General features: G+C 33.8%; 1 protein-coding gene across 4 annotated transcripts in view; it reads right to left on the reverse strand.

The window, feature by feature from the left end:
- Positions 1 to 18,865, reverse strand: part of MIPOL1 (mirror-image polydactyly 1) — a 384,568-nt gene that overhangs the window by 309,450 nt on the left and 56,253 nt on the right. For 3 of the 4 annotated variants that reach the window (XR_649664.4, XM_009211427.3, XM_017961137.3), the window contains exons 4-5: positions 2,962 to 3,193; positions 1,306 to 1,441 (exon numbers count right to left, since the gene is read on the reverse strand). Coding sequence is in view for 3 of the 4 variants with exons in the window: in XM_009211427.3 (XP_009209691.1) it covers positions 1,306 to 1,441; positions 2,962 to 3,193 (368 nt within the window). In the remaining variant the exon portion in view is untranslated. Of the gene's footprint in view, positions 1 to 1,305; positions 1,442 to 2,961; positions 3,194 to 6,693; positions 6,769 to 18,865 lie in introns of all 4 variants that reach the window. The other variant, XM_031668175.1, reaches the window with a different exon arrangement.

Below are 18,865 nucleotides of genomic sequence, written 5' to 3' on the forward strand. Positions count from 1 at the left end.
ACTTTGGGAGGCTGAGATGGGCGGATCACCTGAGGTCAGGAGTTTGAGACCAGCCTAGCCAACATGATGAAACCCCATCTCTACTAAAAATACAAAAAATTAGCTGGGTGTGGTGGCAGGCACCTGTAATCCCAGCTATTCGGGAGGCTGAGGCAGGAGAATCACTTGAACCCAGGAGGCGGAAGTTGCAGTTGGCCGAGATCCTGCCATTGCACTCCAGCCTGGGCAACAAGAGTGAAACTCTATCTCAAAAGAAATAATAATAAAAACAACTACTGCAAAAGCAGTTTCATCCATCCTTTTTTCTTAATGCAAAATATTTGGAGGGGATTTGCCTAATAAAATAATAGATAGCACTGCTTTGCAGTTTCTCTTAGTAAGTCCAATATTTTGAAACAAAATTAAGACAATAATCTTAATATCTGATACAAATGTCCCTTTGAGAATACTACCCCATGATATTCCATTTAAATTGGCACTGACACCTGACTCATCATTGGCATTTAATAAATAACTGCTAAATGAAAGTACAGAAAACGTCTCATACAGAATCCCTCCAAATGTTTTTTTAATTCCTCCCTAGGTTTTTGTCATTTTAGCTGTTTTCCTTCAAACATGATCAACATTCCTGACATCATGCTTCAGTTTGATTAGGTCACACAACTAGAATATTAAAATCAGAGAAGTATGTAGAGGTTAAAAAAAAAGAAGACACAGAAAATGTACATTATTTAGTAAAATTATTTAATGATCACATGACTATAACTAGAATAAGAGAACAGAAGATAAAACATAACGTGACAAATTGGACTGGACAAAATGCAGCAGTATAAGATTAACACAAGGTAAATGACAATATGGCCAAGTCTTGTTACTGAAATGTTTAATTACATATATTACTGAGGTCAAATATGGGGAACGGATACTAATAAAGAAACAAAATTAAGAAAGTAACATGAAACCAGTACATTCTATCTCTCATTCTCTATAATGCTGAAGTAGAGTTTTACTAAAATTTGAATGAATCTTTTTTTTTTTTTTTTAAAGATACCTATACAAGGAACCAGGGGCTTATGAAAAAGGAAGTGCTAATGCGGACCAGCAAGGTAGGAAACCAAAAAAATGTTTTCATTGTCAACCCTTTAACTCAACCATACCCTGATGGCAAGGTATGGCAAAAACATGAAGCTACTGTTAAATGATTAAAGTACAAAATAAAACTGAATTATGATGGGCAACAAAGGAAATTTAGAAGATCAACAGCTAAAACCATACTATGCAATTATCAGACTTTCCATATTATACCTTTTTATTGCTTGTTCTGAGAAGATCCATTTCTTTTAGAAGAAATGCTATTGTCTTCTCTTTATCTGAGTCTGAAGTAACTTGACAAGGAGTCATACATTCATAATGCATATCATTGTGCCTATGTTCCATAATGCTGTAATAAAGAAACTGATTAATATTTCAGAGTAAGATAAACTAATTTTTTGACATTTTGTATGCTACTTGAGAACAGTATCAACTTGTAAGTAAACAGTATAAAGTAAGGGAAAGAAAAAGAGATGGGCTGCTTTTTGAAGGCCTTATATTAAATTTGTAAGCATAGGTAAATCTTAGAGTCACTAAGAACAAATTTAGTGAGGGCCGGGACAGTCAGTGCAGCTCTATTTACCATATATATCTCCTGTTGTAATTATACTAGATATCTCATAATCTGACTTTGGCCCAATCTCTACTATTTACTTTACCCATGTGGTTATAAAATGTTTATCCCTACTTCATTCTTCTGTGCTTCTACTCCCCAGTATGTACTCCAACCTACACCTTAGTAAGAATCTGAAAAAGGGATGGGAACTATCAATACATCTATTTAATTATATCTTACTATATATTAACATATCTACTGAATAATTTGAAAGTAAGTAGAAATAAAAGTTCCTATGCAAAACTCTGTTAAAAATAGTATGCTGTAAAATATTATTTTGTCTAGACTGAAAATATATTAGTCACTGAAACTTCTTTTTAAATCTAATAATATTTTTCTAGCACATGACTAATTACCAAAGTTCCTTAATCTCATGAGTAAAAGTATCAGGTATCACAAATTCAAATCCTTTCATGAGCTAGGTAGGTAAGGTGAATGGGTAAAAGCTGAGAACGTAAAATAATAAGGAAGGCAAATGGTAGAGCACAAGGCCCTTTTAAAAGCATTCAAATTCATTTAAATGAAAAATAGTGCTAACCCAAACCAAAATGCATGTTTGGGCTTACCTTGTCCTGGAGCTGCCAGATTTTTTACTTTCGTGGATGATATCTCATGTATATCAATTTAACAGTTATTTCCAAATACATAAAGAAAGGTCACAGAAAATAATATTGAACAAAATGGAATTAAACCTCACTGCCTTTCTTCAGATGCACTTTGTGCTTTTTCACTTAGTTAACTAGACATATTATACCCATATCATGGAAACAGTAGAAAATCCTGATAGATTCGCCAAGTTTTAATAAGTTTTTGAATTAGCCAACACCAAAAAGAAAGAAGGAAAGAGGAAGAAAGGGAAGAAGGGAGGAAGGAAGAAAAAGTTCTTCCAATTCCAACTTTCTCTTTCTCCTTTTTTTTTTTTTTCTTTTTCTTGAGACAGTCTCGCTCTGTCGCCCAGGCTGGAGTGCAGTGGCACAATCTCAGCTCACTGCAACCTCCGCCTCCCAGGTTCAAGCGATTCTCATGACTCAGCCTCCTGAGTAGCTGGAATTACAGGCATGTGCCACCACGCCTGGCTGACTTTTGTATTTTCAGTAGAGACAGGGTTTCACCATGTTGGCCAGGCTGGTCTCAAACTCCTGACCTCAAGTGATCTGCCTGCCTCGTCCTCCCAAAGTGCTGGGATTACAGGCATGAGCCACCACGCCTGGCCCCAATTACCACTTTCTAAATCTAGGGCTATGAGCACTTACTTGTAATTTTCAGTAGTGGAGTAAACAGACTGATCATCTGGATGAGAACTGATGATCTGAAAATTCCTTGATCTCTGCCCTGGCCATTCTGTGTTCTCATATGATATTTCATTAACTAACTCAGGGGATTTTCGATGCATACTTTTTTCAGAATTCAGAGTCAGTTGTTCATCTGGCTGTGTACTTTTATTTATCCCTGTAGTTTCTTGTTCAAGATAACTGTGGGTTATGTCTGTATTTAAACAAAAAAGTAACACATGATATATTAAACACCATAACTACAAATTAAATCATTCAATCAAATAAATATTTTTGGAAACACCCTTATAGTGTTAAACAGATAGTTTCTAGTCTTAATCATACTGTAATCAGATAAGCATGGACAGTGTGGTTTTTCTCATCAAGACTTCCATTTTCCACAGTCAATAGATATTTAGGATAGTGGTTCACAATTTGGCTGCATGTTGGAATAACCTAAGGAGATTTTTTTAAATCCTCAGAGCTTCAAAAATCTCTGTAAGACTTAGTCTATATTTCTGAAGATCCTCAAATGATTCCAGCATATGCTCAAGGCTGAGAACCACTGATTTGAAGGTATTATTTTCTAGATTAATTTTTCTAGATTTCTGAAAATAGTATACAATAAGTTAATGATTATAGTGAAGTGATAATGTATGTGGAACTCTGGTATTAGGCTGCCTGGGTTAGAATTCCAGCTTTGCCAAATGCATCGCTTTGGGCTCAACCCATCCTGCCTCAGTTTCTTTTTTGTAAAATGGGTATATAATATTACTGTTGAGGACTAAATTAATGCATGCAAAATACTTGGCCTAGTGTCTGACACATCAATAAATATTAACTATTATTTTTGTAATCATCATCATATTAAAAGGGACACAATACAAGGAGAATTATTTCTAACCTCCATCTTATCCTATATGTATTATATATTAGAAAAGATACTTTGCAATGCCTATCTCACAAAAATTATCTTACGCTACAGCTAGTACATAATGGCTATTTCAAAGGGACAGTGTGTATTTAATGACACATTAAAGTTTTGGGGAGAAAATGACACACAAATACATACACAAAGCAAACTCGTTCACTAGTAAATCAGCTCAACAGGCACCAATACTGATTGCAACTAGTATTTTATTATTTGGAGCAGAAATATTTCTTGAACTTTAAAAGGCAGATCAATCTCACCTGATTTTTGGCAGTGCCTTCTTTAAACTTAAAATCACTGGAGGCAGAAAAGAGTCGTTTTATTTTATCTTACTTTATTTTTTTTTTTTTTTAGATGAGGTCTTTCTCTTTTGCCCAGGCTAGAGTGTGGTGGTGCAATCATGGCTCACGGTAGCCTCGACCTCCTGAGCTCAAGCAATCCTCTTGCCTTGGTCTTCTGAATGGCTGGAATTAGAGGAGCATGCCACCATGCCTGGCTAATTTTTATGTTTTGTAAAGATGGGGTCTTGCTATGTTGCTCAGGCTGAGTTGTTTTTGATTTTTTTCAAAAAAAGGGGGGTGCTTATAAATAAAATACCTCTCATGAAAATATTCATTTTTTAAGAGAAAATCATTAGCTTGTATATATGCTGAAATTAGGTATAGCCAGTGATGAACTCCAGATCTTGGACATTATTCTTACTGGTAGCTGGAAACTAGATCAGTATCATTTGTTTTTGGTAAATTACTCTCATATCACTCTGAAGAAATGAATTAGAAGAGAGAATGTGCTATCATAATTACACACCGTAAGACAGCTGTGAAATTTCAACATTATATTGTTTTAAATTAAATTAGACAGTTTTAGGAACAGATACATCTGAAGATTACTTGTTCATTCTTGACATTTCAAAATTCTTACTTGGTTTGCATTAGATGGTCACCATGCTACTTTTCTGTAATAGGCCGGCATTAATATAATGAAACTCTCAAAATCTGAATAAGAAAATTTATAAATGCGCACTAAGGAAAGCCTCTATATTATTAACAGACCATGCTTTCTTACACTAACATAACATTGTAAGTAGCTCAAATGAAAAACAATCAGAAATAGTTACTGAAAGCATTATCAAAATAACAAAAATTGCCCCTAGGGACATATTTTTTAAAAACTCTTAAGCCCCACATTCTTCTTCAGTTTATGAAGTGCCATGTTTCTTCAAAAGGAAAAAGGATGGTCCATGGACCACTGCCAACTATAAAAGCCCCCAGGTCCCCATGACAGCCCCACAACTGCTTCAGACTCTTAAGTCCCAACTCTTTTTGGCCTGTTCAAAACCAAATTTACGATTATCTACAACTGGTCCCAAGTTGTTTTGTTTTTGTTTTTTTCTTTGAGACAGAGTCTTGCTCTGTCACTCAGGCTGGAGTGCAGTGGCACGATCTCAGCTCACGGAAACCTCCGTCTCCCGGGTTCAAGCAATTCTCCTGCCTCAGCCTCCCAAGTAGCCGGGATTACAGATGCGTGCCACCACGTCCAGCTAATTTTTGTATTTTTAGTAGAGACGGGGTTTCACCATGTTGGCAATGCTGGTCATGACCTCCTGACCTCATGAACCGCCCGCCTCGGCCTCCCAAAGTGCTGGGATGACAGGCATGAGCCACCGCGCCCAGCCTTGTCCCAAGTTTTAACCACCATATTTCGAGGTCTAATTCAGTCTATTTTTCCTTTCAGTTTTTTATTCCTTACCTCCTGGTGTTTAGTTGACCTTATCCCTGCTATTTAAATTTGCTATTTGTTTACTAGTTTTATAGTTCTCTTTCTTCGGTTTTAACCTAATGTCAAATTTTGTGATCCCCTGAACTCTTGATAAATCACCACTATTTAACTTGTGACCACATTATCTTCTTCAAACTTAGAGCAGATGTGGAAACTTCCCAATAAGAGCTTCCCAATAAGAGGGCTCTTTGTTGATCCCTCCTGGGTCTTAGTAATTATAACCCCTTAAAGTTTTCTTACAACAAATCCATTGATTTCTGACACACTCTAGACTTTCATTCTAAAATTTAATTTTAAATGTTAAAAATTTTTAAAGGACCCATACTGTGTGACTTGGCTCTATTTCTGGATATTTCTCATTTTGTTCAGTAGTAAAAGCTTTTAGATTTCTAATTCAAAAGGCTCATCAGAAATTTGGAGGCTGCTCTGCAAATCAGACTATCCATACTCTTCTACTGAAAATTTATTCCAAAAAAATATTTTTAAGTCAGGATCTTGCAATGTTGTGTAGGCTGGCCTCAAACTCTTGGGTTTAAGCAATCCTTCCAGCTCAGATTCCCAATCTGAGAATTTAATTTTACTTTAGAATATACATGGCTGATTTATAAAAATTTTCCTGCTTGTCTTGTTTTTTTGACCAACTATTTTGGCAAGTATGATTCCAGGAAATCAATGTTAAATCCTCTGAAGGCTCTCAATGCTCTCCTGTCTGTCATCCTGCATTACACTATATTAGTATTCAAATATTTGTATAAAAAGGTTGACTCCTCTAATTTATTTATTCATTAATTTACTGATCGTTCATTTAAAACTTACAGTGTGATATGCCTTGTGGTAGGTACTGGGAAAACAAAGATGAATAAGAAACAAACACTCCACTCAAAGACTCTCTAGTACAATGAGGATAGCAAACTCATCTAATGATCTGAATACAGTATAGTAAGGATTATGCTTGGGCTATGGAGGCCAAATACATACAATATGCTAGACATACTAATGCTCACCTGGAAGACTCTAGGAAGACTTCACAAAGGCATTTGCTCCAAAAAAGGTCAAGTAGGGATATGCGAAGTAGCAAACTGCCAAAGAATAGGCAGAGTTAGATGAAATAAAAAGTTAATAGACTATAAAAATAAGAGAATAAGAATAGGAATATAGAGGAGAATAAATAAATTTAGGAAAAACCAAGAGACACTTCTTGTATTGAAATGACAAGATGTTATAGTCAGGAAGAAAATTTCTAAAATCAGTATTAAGGACAAAGTCCAGGGTATGGCTCATCTGGAAATGAGTTGATGAAATAAATTAAAAGTGAACATACTTGGAGTGGAGAAAATCAAGAAGTCAGAGTGCTGAAAGTACCACCTTTGAAGGCATTGAAGTCATCCAGAAAAATGGCAGAAAATGGAGAGAAGAAATGAGAGCCAAATGTCAAAGATTTCAATTACTACAGAAGCAAGCTAAATGAGAAAACCGACAAAAACTGACATTAGATAATCCTTCATTTTTACTGTTTTATTTTGAAATAATTTGTCTCATAAAAAAGTTGCAAAACAAAGAATTACTGTATGCCCTTTACCTAGACTCCCCAAATATTAACATTTTATCATGCTTGCTTTATTAACCATTCTTTCTATATGTATCTACACAAATACAATTTTTTTTTGAGAGGGTCTCACTCCGTGACCCACGTTGGAGTGCAGTAGCACAATCATGGCTCGCTGCAGCCTTGACCTCCCGGACTTAAGCAGTTTTCCCAACTCAGCCCCGCAAACAGTTGAGACTACAGCTGTGTGCTGTGTTGTCATGCCTCACTAATTTTTTTTTTTCAGAGATGGGGTCTTGCCATGTTGCCCAGGCTGGTCTCAAACTCCTGGGCTCAAGCAATCCTCCTGCCTCTGCCTCCCAAAGTATTGGGATTATAGGCATAAGCCCCCATGCCTGACCTTACAATTTTTTTTTTTTCTGAAACATTAGTGAGTAAGTAACAGGCATGATGCACTTTGACTTTTCAAGACAAATGTTAAGATACTGCTCTATCATCTTGCATTTTGCCTAATTTTCTTTACCTTATTCATAGCCCAAATTTATTTCTGAATTAGTACCTTTTCCAACCAAGAGAAGATGAAAGCAGTTAGTAACTCTAAGTTCAGTTATTTTCCCTAAACTCTCCATCTCTGAAGGATCTTTATGAAGCAATAATGAGATGAAGCTACTAAGAGCTTTAGCTGAGCTTATTTGTATTGCCCCATCACTTGAAAAAGAACTGCATACAGAAATATAAGCACAAGCCAGTAAAATGTCATAAAGTGAAGCTATTGGTCTGTTTTGCATATTAGTCAATTTAAAAGATAAGATAAATGTTAAACAGAAAGATATTCACTTTCGATTCAAACTCTTATCTTTAGGCAGATGAAAACTTAAACCTAAAACCATCCTGTTGATTCCTCTATCTCTTTCATGTGGTTTGAAACAGAAACTCTCTTTAGTAATCCACTTTAGTGTTTAATTAATGTCATCGTTAACTGTTCTAACATTATGACTAACCGAATTAATACTATTCAACTTCATTTATCTATATGGACTTAAAGAATAAACTGTCAATCTCTTCTTCATTATTCAAAAGTTATGAAGTCTGACTTTCTCAGAGTTAACAGGGAAAAATTTATGATTACTATCAATCTCTTCATTTGCTTTTCTGTGGGCACATTCTTTTATTTAGACATAAGAATTTGACCACTTCAAACCAAATATAATTCCCAACTTTTGCATTTACTGTATCATACTATCACTACCACATAAACTTATCCTGCTATCAATTGAAAACGACATTATGGATTACTACTAGGTATTACCCTAAAATGCCACCTACTGCTATTGCAAGAGACAGTTTATTCATTTAGGCATAAAATCTTAGTACTTAATACATCTGCAGAGACCAGCTGCATTATATGCTTTGAAGACCCTGTATCTCTCTAGTGACTTTCATGCTGTTTCCAATGAACCATTTTCATGATCTAATAAATTATTGCTTGCTCCTGGAGGTGTCAGTGTTGTTAACTGTCACAATGCTAATGCTGTTGTTAAACCCTCAATTCCTTAGTCTGGAAAATTAACAGTATTACAACACCATTGCCTATTCTAGGAAGGAAAGCTTTAAGATTCCCTTTGAGTTCAATTCTTCAGACAATTATACATTTTTTAACATACACTATACTCAGTTAGATTGATGCTACCCAGTAAATCATGACTCATTGCCAAAAATAACTATTATTTAATGACCACTATACAGAAGTAAGGCAGTAGCTAGAATCAAACAGGGATTCTTAGAGGCTGGGAAATTCTGTTCTGCCTGGCTTTGTAAATAGTTTGTGACAACTGGTATCTGTGTAAACGGATTTGATGGTCCCCTGGGGGGTCAATACTGTTTACAGAGCTGTTTCTTCAGAGTGGTTGAGCTAGAATTGTCTCTAGGGTTCCTACTGGGGTTACTCAGAATAGCAACATCCCAGCTACCTGAGAGCTCAGGGACAGGAAAGAGGAAGAGGGGATAGAAGTATTAGGGGCAAATACATTCAAATAAATGGATCGCCTGCATCTTAAGATGAAGATGCTACTTAGTGCATTTATATCTAAAATGAACATAGTAAAGGCAATTTGTTAATGTGTTCTCTGATACTTGATAACACAACTTCACCACTTCTGTAAATTCTGTCTTTTGGGGGCTGAGAAAAGAAGGTTATACCTTAGCATCTGATTTTATAAATATAAAAGGAACCAAATCTCATGCTTAATGCTTCTTTCCTTCCTATATGGTCCATCGCCATATTATATAAAAACATCAAAATATCAAGACTTTCTTTTGCTATTAGACTGCAAATTTGATGTGATGATGGAATTTCTATAGTAGTTCTACATGAGGCAGGAGAATGGCATGAACCCGGGGGGCGGAGCTTGCAGTGAGGGGAGATCACGTCACTTGACTCCAGCCTGGGCAACAGAGCGAGACTCCACCTCAAAACAAAATAAAACAAAAACAAAAACAAACAAACAAACAATAACAAAAAAAGATGTCTTTTTACAATGAGTAAAAACTTTTTTTTTAATGAACATTAGTTTTGAAATAATCAGAACAATGTCGACTAGGGATTGCTCCCAATGACTTCTACCAATTCCTTAAGTAATTTAAACATAGTATATACTCTCTTTCTCTCAGTGTGTACAAATAATATTTATTTCCATTACTAAATATTTCCAACTATGTTTCCCTTTTCTGTGGAATAGAGGGTTAGCTTTCCACACAGATGCATATTATATGTGCTCCCCCACAACATCTAGGCAACACAGATGCATATTATATGTGTTTTTCCCCATACATAACATTATCAGAAACCTCTGTCACATTACAGTAGATTTGCCTGATATGTGTGTACAAGATAAAAGTTTAGACCATCCAACTGGTCTAATCACTACACCACTGATACACTTAGACCTTCCAAGCAGAACCACAGGATTCTGAAGACGACTAAAAGGTTTGAATTCTGGCTCCATAATATAGCTGTACAGCCTTTAGCAAAATATTTAACCTTTCATCAATTTCCCTAGCAGTAAAGAGTACAAATGATAGCATCTACCTCAAAAAAATGTTAAGAGAATTAAACTAAGTTACATAAATCTTTTAGAAAAGTGTTGGCATAAAATATACAATAAATATTAGTGACTATTATCTTTAGAATCTGCTTTGCTAAAAGCTACTTTCTCTATTTTGATTTCTCCTACCTTTCCGTGAGATAACATCACCATCTTGGGACAATATTCAAACTTACAATTCAAATTTATGTCTTTAATTTCTCTCAAATATTAAGAAAAGCAAGAAAGGTATCTATTTTCCTAGTTATTATTCTAGTTTTCACATTTTAAATTTTCTCAATTTCCTGAACAAATTTATTTGCTGATCAATAGTCAGCATATAGTTGCACAGCTAAAATCAGTACAGCTGACCTAATCAACCAAGTTGTTATCTAAACATTTACTTTTTCTTTCAGGAAATGTTAGCAACTATGGGGAAAAAATCTCTCAGAAATACTAATGTATCTAATACTTTCTCTTTTTTACTTTTTCTCTTTTCTTTGGGCCCAAATAATGTTATCCTGTAAACAACTGTATATAATTCTTTTAAAATATCAGAAGACATGGAATGAAAAATCAATAGAACGCCACCTAATTCAATGACAAACATAAACACAAAGAGAAAATACTTAAGATGGTTAAAACTTGTGATTAATACATAATGGTTTAATGAAGTTTGTATCAGATTATAAAACTAATACATTACAGAAGTAATAACAACTTTGAAATTTAGAAATCTTGACATTCAGGAAAGATTCTCTGTGAATGACAGAGAAAATTCACTGTCAAAGAAAGAAAATTAACAGCAAATTCAACCCCATGGCAGGAAAACAAGAAATTTAAATGACATACTTCTATAACATAATTTGATCATTCATTATATTGGCATGTGATATTAATTACAATCAGGATCACAGCTGGTAGATCACAGGCTCCTATCCTCCTGAGAATCTAATTTTGGAGTCACAGGAAACTAGGTAACTTAGCTTAAAAAACGGAAACTTTTTACATGAATACCGTATACCAGCTCTCTCAGGGCTCTTTAAATTTGTATTTTGGCTTCAACAGTCATAAAATAAAGCCATAATTTTACTTTCATTGGTCTACATAATTAATACCCTCTATCTGTGCTTTAAACAAACTTGCCAACATACTTTTAGATTGTTTCTACACACAGCATAAATGAAATTATAAGAGAATCTTTCTTTCATCTGTTTTTCAGTATCATCACCAAGTTAATTACCAACCACAACTATGTAATTATTCTTCTATAATGTGTTCAACCACACTACATTAGCAACTATGTCCAACCACATTATAGAAGAATAGTTACACAGATATAGTTTCTACAGTTCATGGCCTTCTCATCTATGTGTGTCTCCCTTTCTAGACTGTAAGCTCCCTAATATACTCATCTTCCTAAAACATACTGGAACAGAACAGTGAATATATTAGGGCTTTCATTCGATGAAATGAAATGAATCAATGAAAAGAGATACTAAATTAGGTTTTTTTTTTTTTTTTTTTGAGATGAGATCTCACTATGTTGCCCAGACTGGTCTCCAACTCCTGAGCTCAAGCAATCCTCCCACCTCAGCCTCCCAAAGTGCTGGGGTTACAGGTGTGAGCTAATGCATCTGGCCAGAAATACTGAATTAGAAAATCAGCTGAAGAATATATGGAGAGCAAATAAGCATTGAAAATGAGTACTTTATTCAACACTTATTAAGAACCAACACAGTGCCAGGTGCTGTGTAGGATGTAAAGGTAAATTAAAAACTCTATCTGCTCTCAGGGGAAATGACAAAGAACGAGGGAGGCAGATGATATGAATAACTCTTGCAAAAGTAAAGAAAAGGTTGGTGGCAGAATGTGGGTAGTCCCAGTGATATGTTCAATCATATAGATCAGCACTATCCAAAAGATATATTGTTCAAATTGCTTATACAATTTTTAATTTTCTAATAAGCGTATCAAACAATAACAAGTAATATTATATTTCTCAAATATGACCATTTCAACATGTAATATTTAAAAATTGCTTTGAGAAATTTTACATTCTTTTTTGTACTATAATTTCATCAAATCTCAGTTTGGACTAGCCAGATTTTAAGTGCTCAATAGCCACATGGTGCCCATAGCTACCATATTGGAAAGCGCAGACAGTAATTTTTTATTTTACTTTTTTCAAGACAAGGTCTCACTGTCACCCAGACTAGAGTGAGGTGGCACCATCATGGCTCACTACAGCCTCAACCTCCCAGGCTCAAGCGATCCTCTAGCCTCAGCCTCCAGAGTAGCTAAGATCACAGGCACGTGCCACCACACCTGGCTAATTTGTTTTTATTATTTGTAGAGACAAGGTCTCCCTATGCTGCCCAGGCTGGTCTCAAACTCCTGGGCTCAAGTGATCTCAGCCTCCCAAAGTGCTGGGATTATAGGTGTGAGCCACTGTCCTCAGTGCATATGTAATTCTTAATAAGGTATACTGTATACATACTGAGGAGAAGTCAAAAACATATTGAATGGTGAAGGCTACGTGTAGCTATAAGATACTGAAATAAGCTTTTACTAAGGTTGAAAAACCAGAAAATCACTAAATCTGTCAATATCACATAACTCATTCATTTGGACATTAGAGCTGGACAAACAAAATAAACTGTATTCTTTATACTACTACACATGGTTATATTTAGATAAACACACATGCCAAAAAGAAGTGGTGAGATTATTTTACCTTAGATACAACAATTCAATGACTTGACGTACCATGTTTCAAACTATCTATTGGCTATTCATGAAAATTCTTTTACTACAATTTTATTCTTTTTTTTTTTCAGATAAAACAGCTATTTAAAGCTGTGATACTACATCAATTTTTTTTTAAGTTTTTGTTTGTTTCACCAAGTCTGAAATGGTCATGAATGAATCAATATTCATTCTATCGAGGAAAAGTTCCAATTTCTATGTATGAACTCTTTAAAGCACATAAATATTTTGTGAAATTCTATCATATGTTTAAGCTTTTAAATTTCAACATCCTTCACCATATGAAGGCAATGAGGACAATATAATAGTGTAATATCCTACAGCTTAGGCTATATAACTTATAAATCACATAAATTAAGGGTTTGTACAACTTCTATTACAAATATTAAAAACACTGCAAATATTATTTAGGCTGAAATGATTGTGAAAACTATCCTAAAATTCGATTAACTAACATAACTCTTTTTGTTGTTGTTTTTCCCCAGTGATATGAGCTATTTGGCTATTTGTAATATATGTGTAACCTTTTCAGCCTTTCTCAAATTTTCTTATTATTAGAATAATGTGTATAAGTTAATTAAAAACATGAGTGAACTGGGAAAGTCTTAAATTTCTACAACTGCAATAAAACAGGTTTAATAATTATGTATTTTTTGTTTGTTAAGAATGAAGATATACCAATTGTGAATTCAACAATTTCATAAATAATTTATAAAAGATAAATTTTCCAATAATAAACATAAAGAGGAAAAAACAAACTTTCTTTATATGTGCCACTCATTTTGTTTAAGAATATATTTAGATTTGGAAAACAAAATAGAAGAATCACCAGTCAGATACTAAGCGGGAATCAGTGAAACACAGTGTTAGTTCTAATGGATGGATGATTGTGTTTGGTCTTTTGAAACTTTGAAGTATAGGTAAGTCTTGATCACACAAATTAATAAATCCTAAAGCTGGAGTTAACAATAACCATTACACCCAAATTCTGCAGCTTAGCCCAGCCAATTTTTCAAAAGGTCAGGTTGTGAACTGGAGAAGATCAGGGAGGTCCACCGCATAGCTTTGTTGCCAGGCATCTCTCGTCTGGATTGTTGCAGGCATTTATTAGTATTCGTCAGCAGACTCAACAAAGCAAACAAGAAATTCAAGCACGAATAATAAAATGAAATGCTGCTATATAACCCTTTGTCATTCAGCAAATATGGGACTTTTTAGCTACATTGTTCCTAAACCTGGGTTACTACTTTAATTTTTCTCCACAGCGCTGACTGAATGAGTATGCATGTGTGTTAAATGCAGAGCTCCCCTAACAACTGCAGGACTGCCATTTAATCTGTTGGTAGATGGACCATTTCCTGTGGGAACCCTAGCTATGATTTCCAGATCCACCAAATAAATCTCAGATTAAGATTCCAAATGAAACCTGCCTTTGGCAGATAAAAAATGTCAAGATGGATATAAACAGTAAAATTATAAATTATCTAGGTGTTGCATGACAAACCAATGCTCAATTTTTTTTTGTTGACATGTGCCCAGATATCAAAACTATATGAGACATTCATCAAATGTCACACTTTCATAATATTGGAGGCATCATTAAAACTGTTTGACTAAGGACCTCAAAGTGTTTAAGCAGTAGCTCAAAAGTATATTTGTGCAAAGTAGAAGAATAAATTTACATATCAGCAGCAGCTCATAAGGGATGGGTAAATATTCTGTTTATCTCTCATTGTAATTCAGGTTACTTTAAATACAAGGTTTTAGGAAATCATTATACTCTATATGGCATCATTACATAACTTTCTATGCAAATGATATATTTTATTCAAATTCCCCACTTGTTTCTCAAAAACACACACACACACACACAAAACAAAACCAAAAAAACCAAAAAACAAAAAGAAAAACATAAAAGGAAAAGGTAAGACTGCTATTTCATTAATCAACTGTAACTGCTAAACTAGTGCCTTGTTAGTTACACTACAGCATAATCAGCCCCTTGTTAGAGTTAGCATTTTAAACTTTTCAAAAGAGCATTAAGTACTTGAAACAAAAAAATTAAGCCTCAGAAAAGTAAATTTGTTTTTTGGTAATGTGTTCATTTCAAATGACTTGGGGGAAGGGCAGAGACTTTTTTTAAAAAGATAATAAAGGGCCAATAGAGAACATCATGGAAAGCAAAAGTCCTATTAAAAATGCAGAGGAAGTCTCTGATGCTAGTTTCTACTGCATTCTCAAGAGATCAAAGACAGCTTTTTTAATGAAAAAAATTTTCTGTCATTCTTCTTCTTACCTGGACTAGTGCAGCCTTGTCCTAATCTTTAACTCTATACTGGTTGATTATAAAATATAAGAATGAAGTTTTCCAAAAGGAAACAGGTTTGCTGAACTGTAATCATTACTTTTTTTTAACTTTAAACTCTTAAAAACAATTGAGTAAAACAGCTTCAGTGACTCCAAATTTTGTAACATTTGGTTTTTTGATAAACATTTTAAAATAATCTGATCCACTTACAATAGAAATTCTTTCAAATTATAACTTCTTTCCACTTTTATAATAATTAATGGAAAGGACACAGAATATCCATACTCCATATTCCCAATCCTAGCGTTTGGACACAGGCCTGAAACCTTAAGGACTACATATTTGTTCTGTCTTCCCTTATCATATTTCTTTCTTCCAAAACTTGTTGTTGGTTCAAGGAAACTAATGCTAAATGAACCATACCTACCCTAATCTGCTAGGGATTAATACTAATCTGAAAATCTGGAATTTTCTGGAGTGGAGAGAACATTAAATAAAGAAAGAAATAACGGTATCTTGTGCTTGAATGTGATTATATTTCTATATTAAAACTGTTCAAATCAATGAACAGTGTTTGTTAACTGTATTAATTTTAGTGTATCAAATTATCTTGGTACAGACAGCAAAACTGTATTTAAAAGGAGCATTTAATTGTTAATTTTAAAAATACTGAGTAGCAAAAACATTGTTTCTACACGAGTATAATTTTATCAATATAAATCCATCAGTTTGTACTGTTCACACATCAGCATCCTAATATTATAATACTAAATGGTTGTATGTAAAAACTAGAGTCTGTCAAAAAATAAACACAGAAGTTCGAACACAATTTTTTTACATAATTACTTTTTAGTTTGCATCTTTTCAAAAACAATTTTACCATATGGCAAAGTATTATCTATTTCATCCAAAAGCTACAGATAAGAATATTTTTAATTCAATCATTTACACTATAATCTACTTAATTTCAAAATTTTGAAGCCTGACTTGCTCTAAGTTTGCTTTTTCATATTCCCTGAAATAAGCAGAACACAAAGAAAAACTGTATCTGAAATTCTCCCAGAAAGATAATAACGTCCTACATGACAGGTTGTTTTGATTCGAATAAAACCAAAACACTAAAAGTTGGAGTATTTGGTGAACTCCTCCAAAAGACTTTTATTCTACTACTACAAATGTATTTACAAACAAAGAGTAGTAAGTAAATGTACACTAAAATATATAATTTTATCACTTAAGAAACTTTTTAAAAATGTATTTAAAATACCTTTAAGTCCAGGAAGTCACATCAGTCCTACCCTACAGCCAACCTGGAACAACCCTTAAAAGGGCCTTCAATTCAGTCTACATACCAATGTATATTGATCCAGTTCTCCTAAATCAACAAAATGCCAATGCACACTCAGATCTTTATATTAATCGTACTACAGAGGCCTCACAGTCATCTGAAATATGACAAGCTGAAATTCTCATGTGTAGAAAATTAAAGATTCTGGAACATTATATTAAGGTGCATGCTGTAAATATGTGTTATAAGAGGTGTTCTGGCATGAAAGGCCATAACCAGAAATAAATTAGGATTTTTAGCAAAGATTTGTTCAGAATCTTAAGGATGGAGAATTTAAAACAAAGCAAAAATCTTTTGACAAAATCAAGTCATTGTTTTCTATTTCAAAGAAAAAGAAATGTTTTCATGACCACAAATAAATGTAAAAGAATCTGCATATTAAAAGTAGAGTTTGTATTTCCTTAACCCAAAGAAATAGAGTCACAAGTTCTACAAAGAGGATCACACCAACAGAATAGAAACGTGGGAGAAAAGGTCCTACTAAAAGGGAAATTTGCCACTTTTCATGCTCATTCTTCCTAGAAACGATCATTTCTATAAAATGGAGGAACCAAAGATGTAAGAATTGCGCATGAAGAGTACAGTGTGAACTGATTTAAAACATTATAAATTTAGTAAAAACAGAAGGAAAAAGAAAGAAAGAAAGAAAGAAAGAGAAAGAAGAAATCCTTTTAGCTCACAAACTTTTCCCCTATTAAGAATTTATTGACTGGCTCACTGGTTGTAACAAATGTACAACTGTGGTAGAGAATTGGCAGAGAGGGAGGTTGGATGTTTGTGGGGGTAGGGGATGTATGGGAACACCCTGTACTTTCAACTCAATTTTACTGTAAATCTAAAACTATTCTGAAAGACAAAGTCTATTTTTTAAACTGCCAAAATATAATTTAAAAAATAATTTGTGGCATAAACTCGCCAACATGAAGTATTCATATTAGAAATTATGAATCTTAAAAGAGTTCACAACAAATGTCATAGCCAGTTAGAAAACTAAGTTGCCCTTGTAAACATTTTTTGTTTTTTTATTCCATTTTTCTACTCAGTCCAAGAGTATTCACAGAATCATTCATATCAAGCTTAAAAAATTAAAAATTCCAGAATTGTATTTAATAAATTTATTTATATTAAAGGAAATTTTTTAAAATAAAAGACTATAACTTCAATCATTCTTCTAAGAGTAGCCTCAGCATCTCCTCAGGAAATGAATCAATCCTTGCTGGCCAGCTGCCAGTATTCCTAAAACCACTCTCTCAATATTCTAGATGGTCATGTGTGAGAAGCTACTAGCACTCTATTAAGCTAGGTCCTATGGAGATAAGTAGTAAATTTAATCAGACCTCAGACATGTTCTTCTTTTAACCCCCAATGGCACATGGAAAATTTTTAAAATGCAACCTTAAATCCACACTTGCCAAAAGGAAAAGGCACATGAAAATACTCTGTGATGCCACTAATCTGGAGATTTTTATTGCAACTGGAATTTCAATACAGACAAAAATAGATTTTATTCTAAATGAATATTATTAATTATATATTATAGTATATCAAATATACTAACTATAAGCATACCATTTTGAAAAATTAAAGTTCCAGTGATATTCTGAACATTGTATTAGAAGAAAACAGATTCTTTATAATACTATAACAATCATTTCAAATACTGTTATTAAGGATTCTTAATACTCTCGAAACTCAGTAGAATGTACCTTCCATAGCTAGAAGGAATAAGAAAGACAATCACCATGGTTTACTTAAAAGTCCTCTAAATTTGTCAACCACCTTTTATTTTTATTTTTATTTACCATCTGTAACCTACCACCATCACATTGGTGGAAATAATTGCTCTGGTAAGTGAAATACAGATTAAATAAATTCATTTCCTGCTTCAGGCATTATAGTAGGGACTTTACATGTAACATTCCTAATCTTCGCAATGGTCCTAAATAGATTATCTCTCTATTTCGTATAAAAGAAAACTCAAGCTTACAAAGATTTATGAAACTTATACCCAAATCCAAGTAGGTAGTTAAGCGAAAGATGTAAAAATTGAAACTTATGTTTAGCTCCAAATCTGTGTTCTTTCCACCATAACATTTTACTGACATTATTAAATGTATTGGTT

Source organism: Papio anubis, chromosome 7, assembly GCF_008728515.1.
Source record: "Papio anubis isolate 15944 chromosome 7, Panubis1.0, whole genome shotgun sequence".
Lineage (NCBI taxonomy): Eukaryota > Metazoa > Chordata > Mammalia > Primates > Cercopithecidae > Papio > Papio anubis.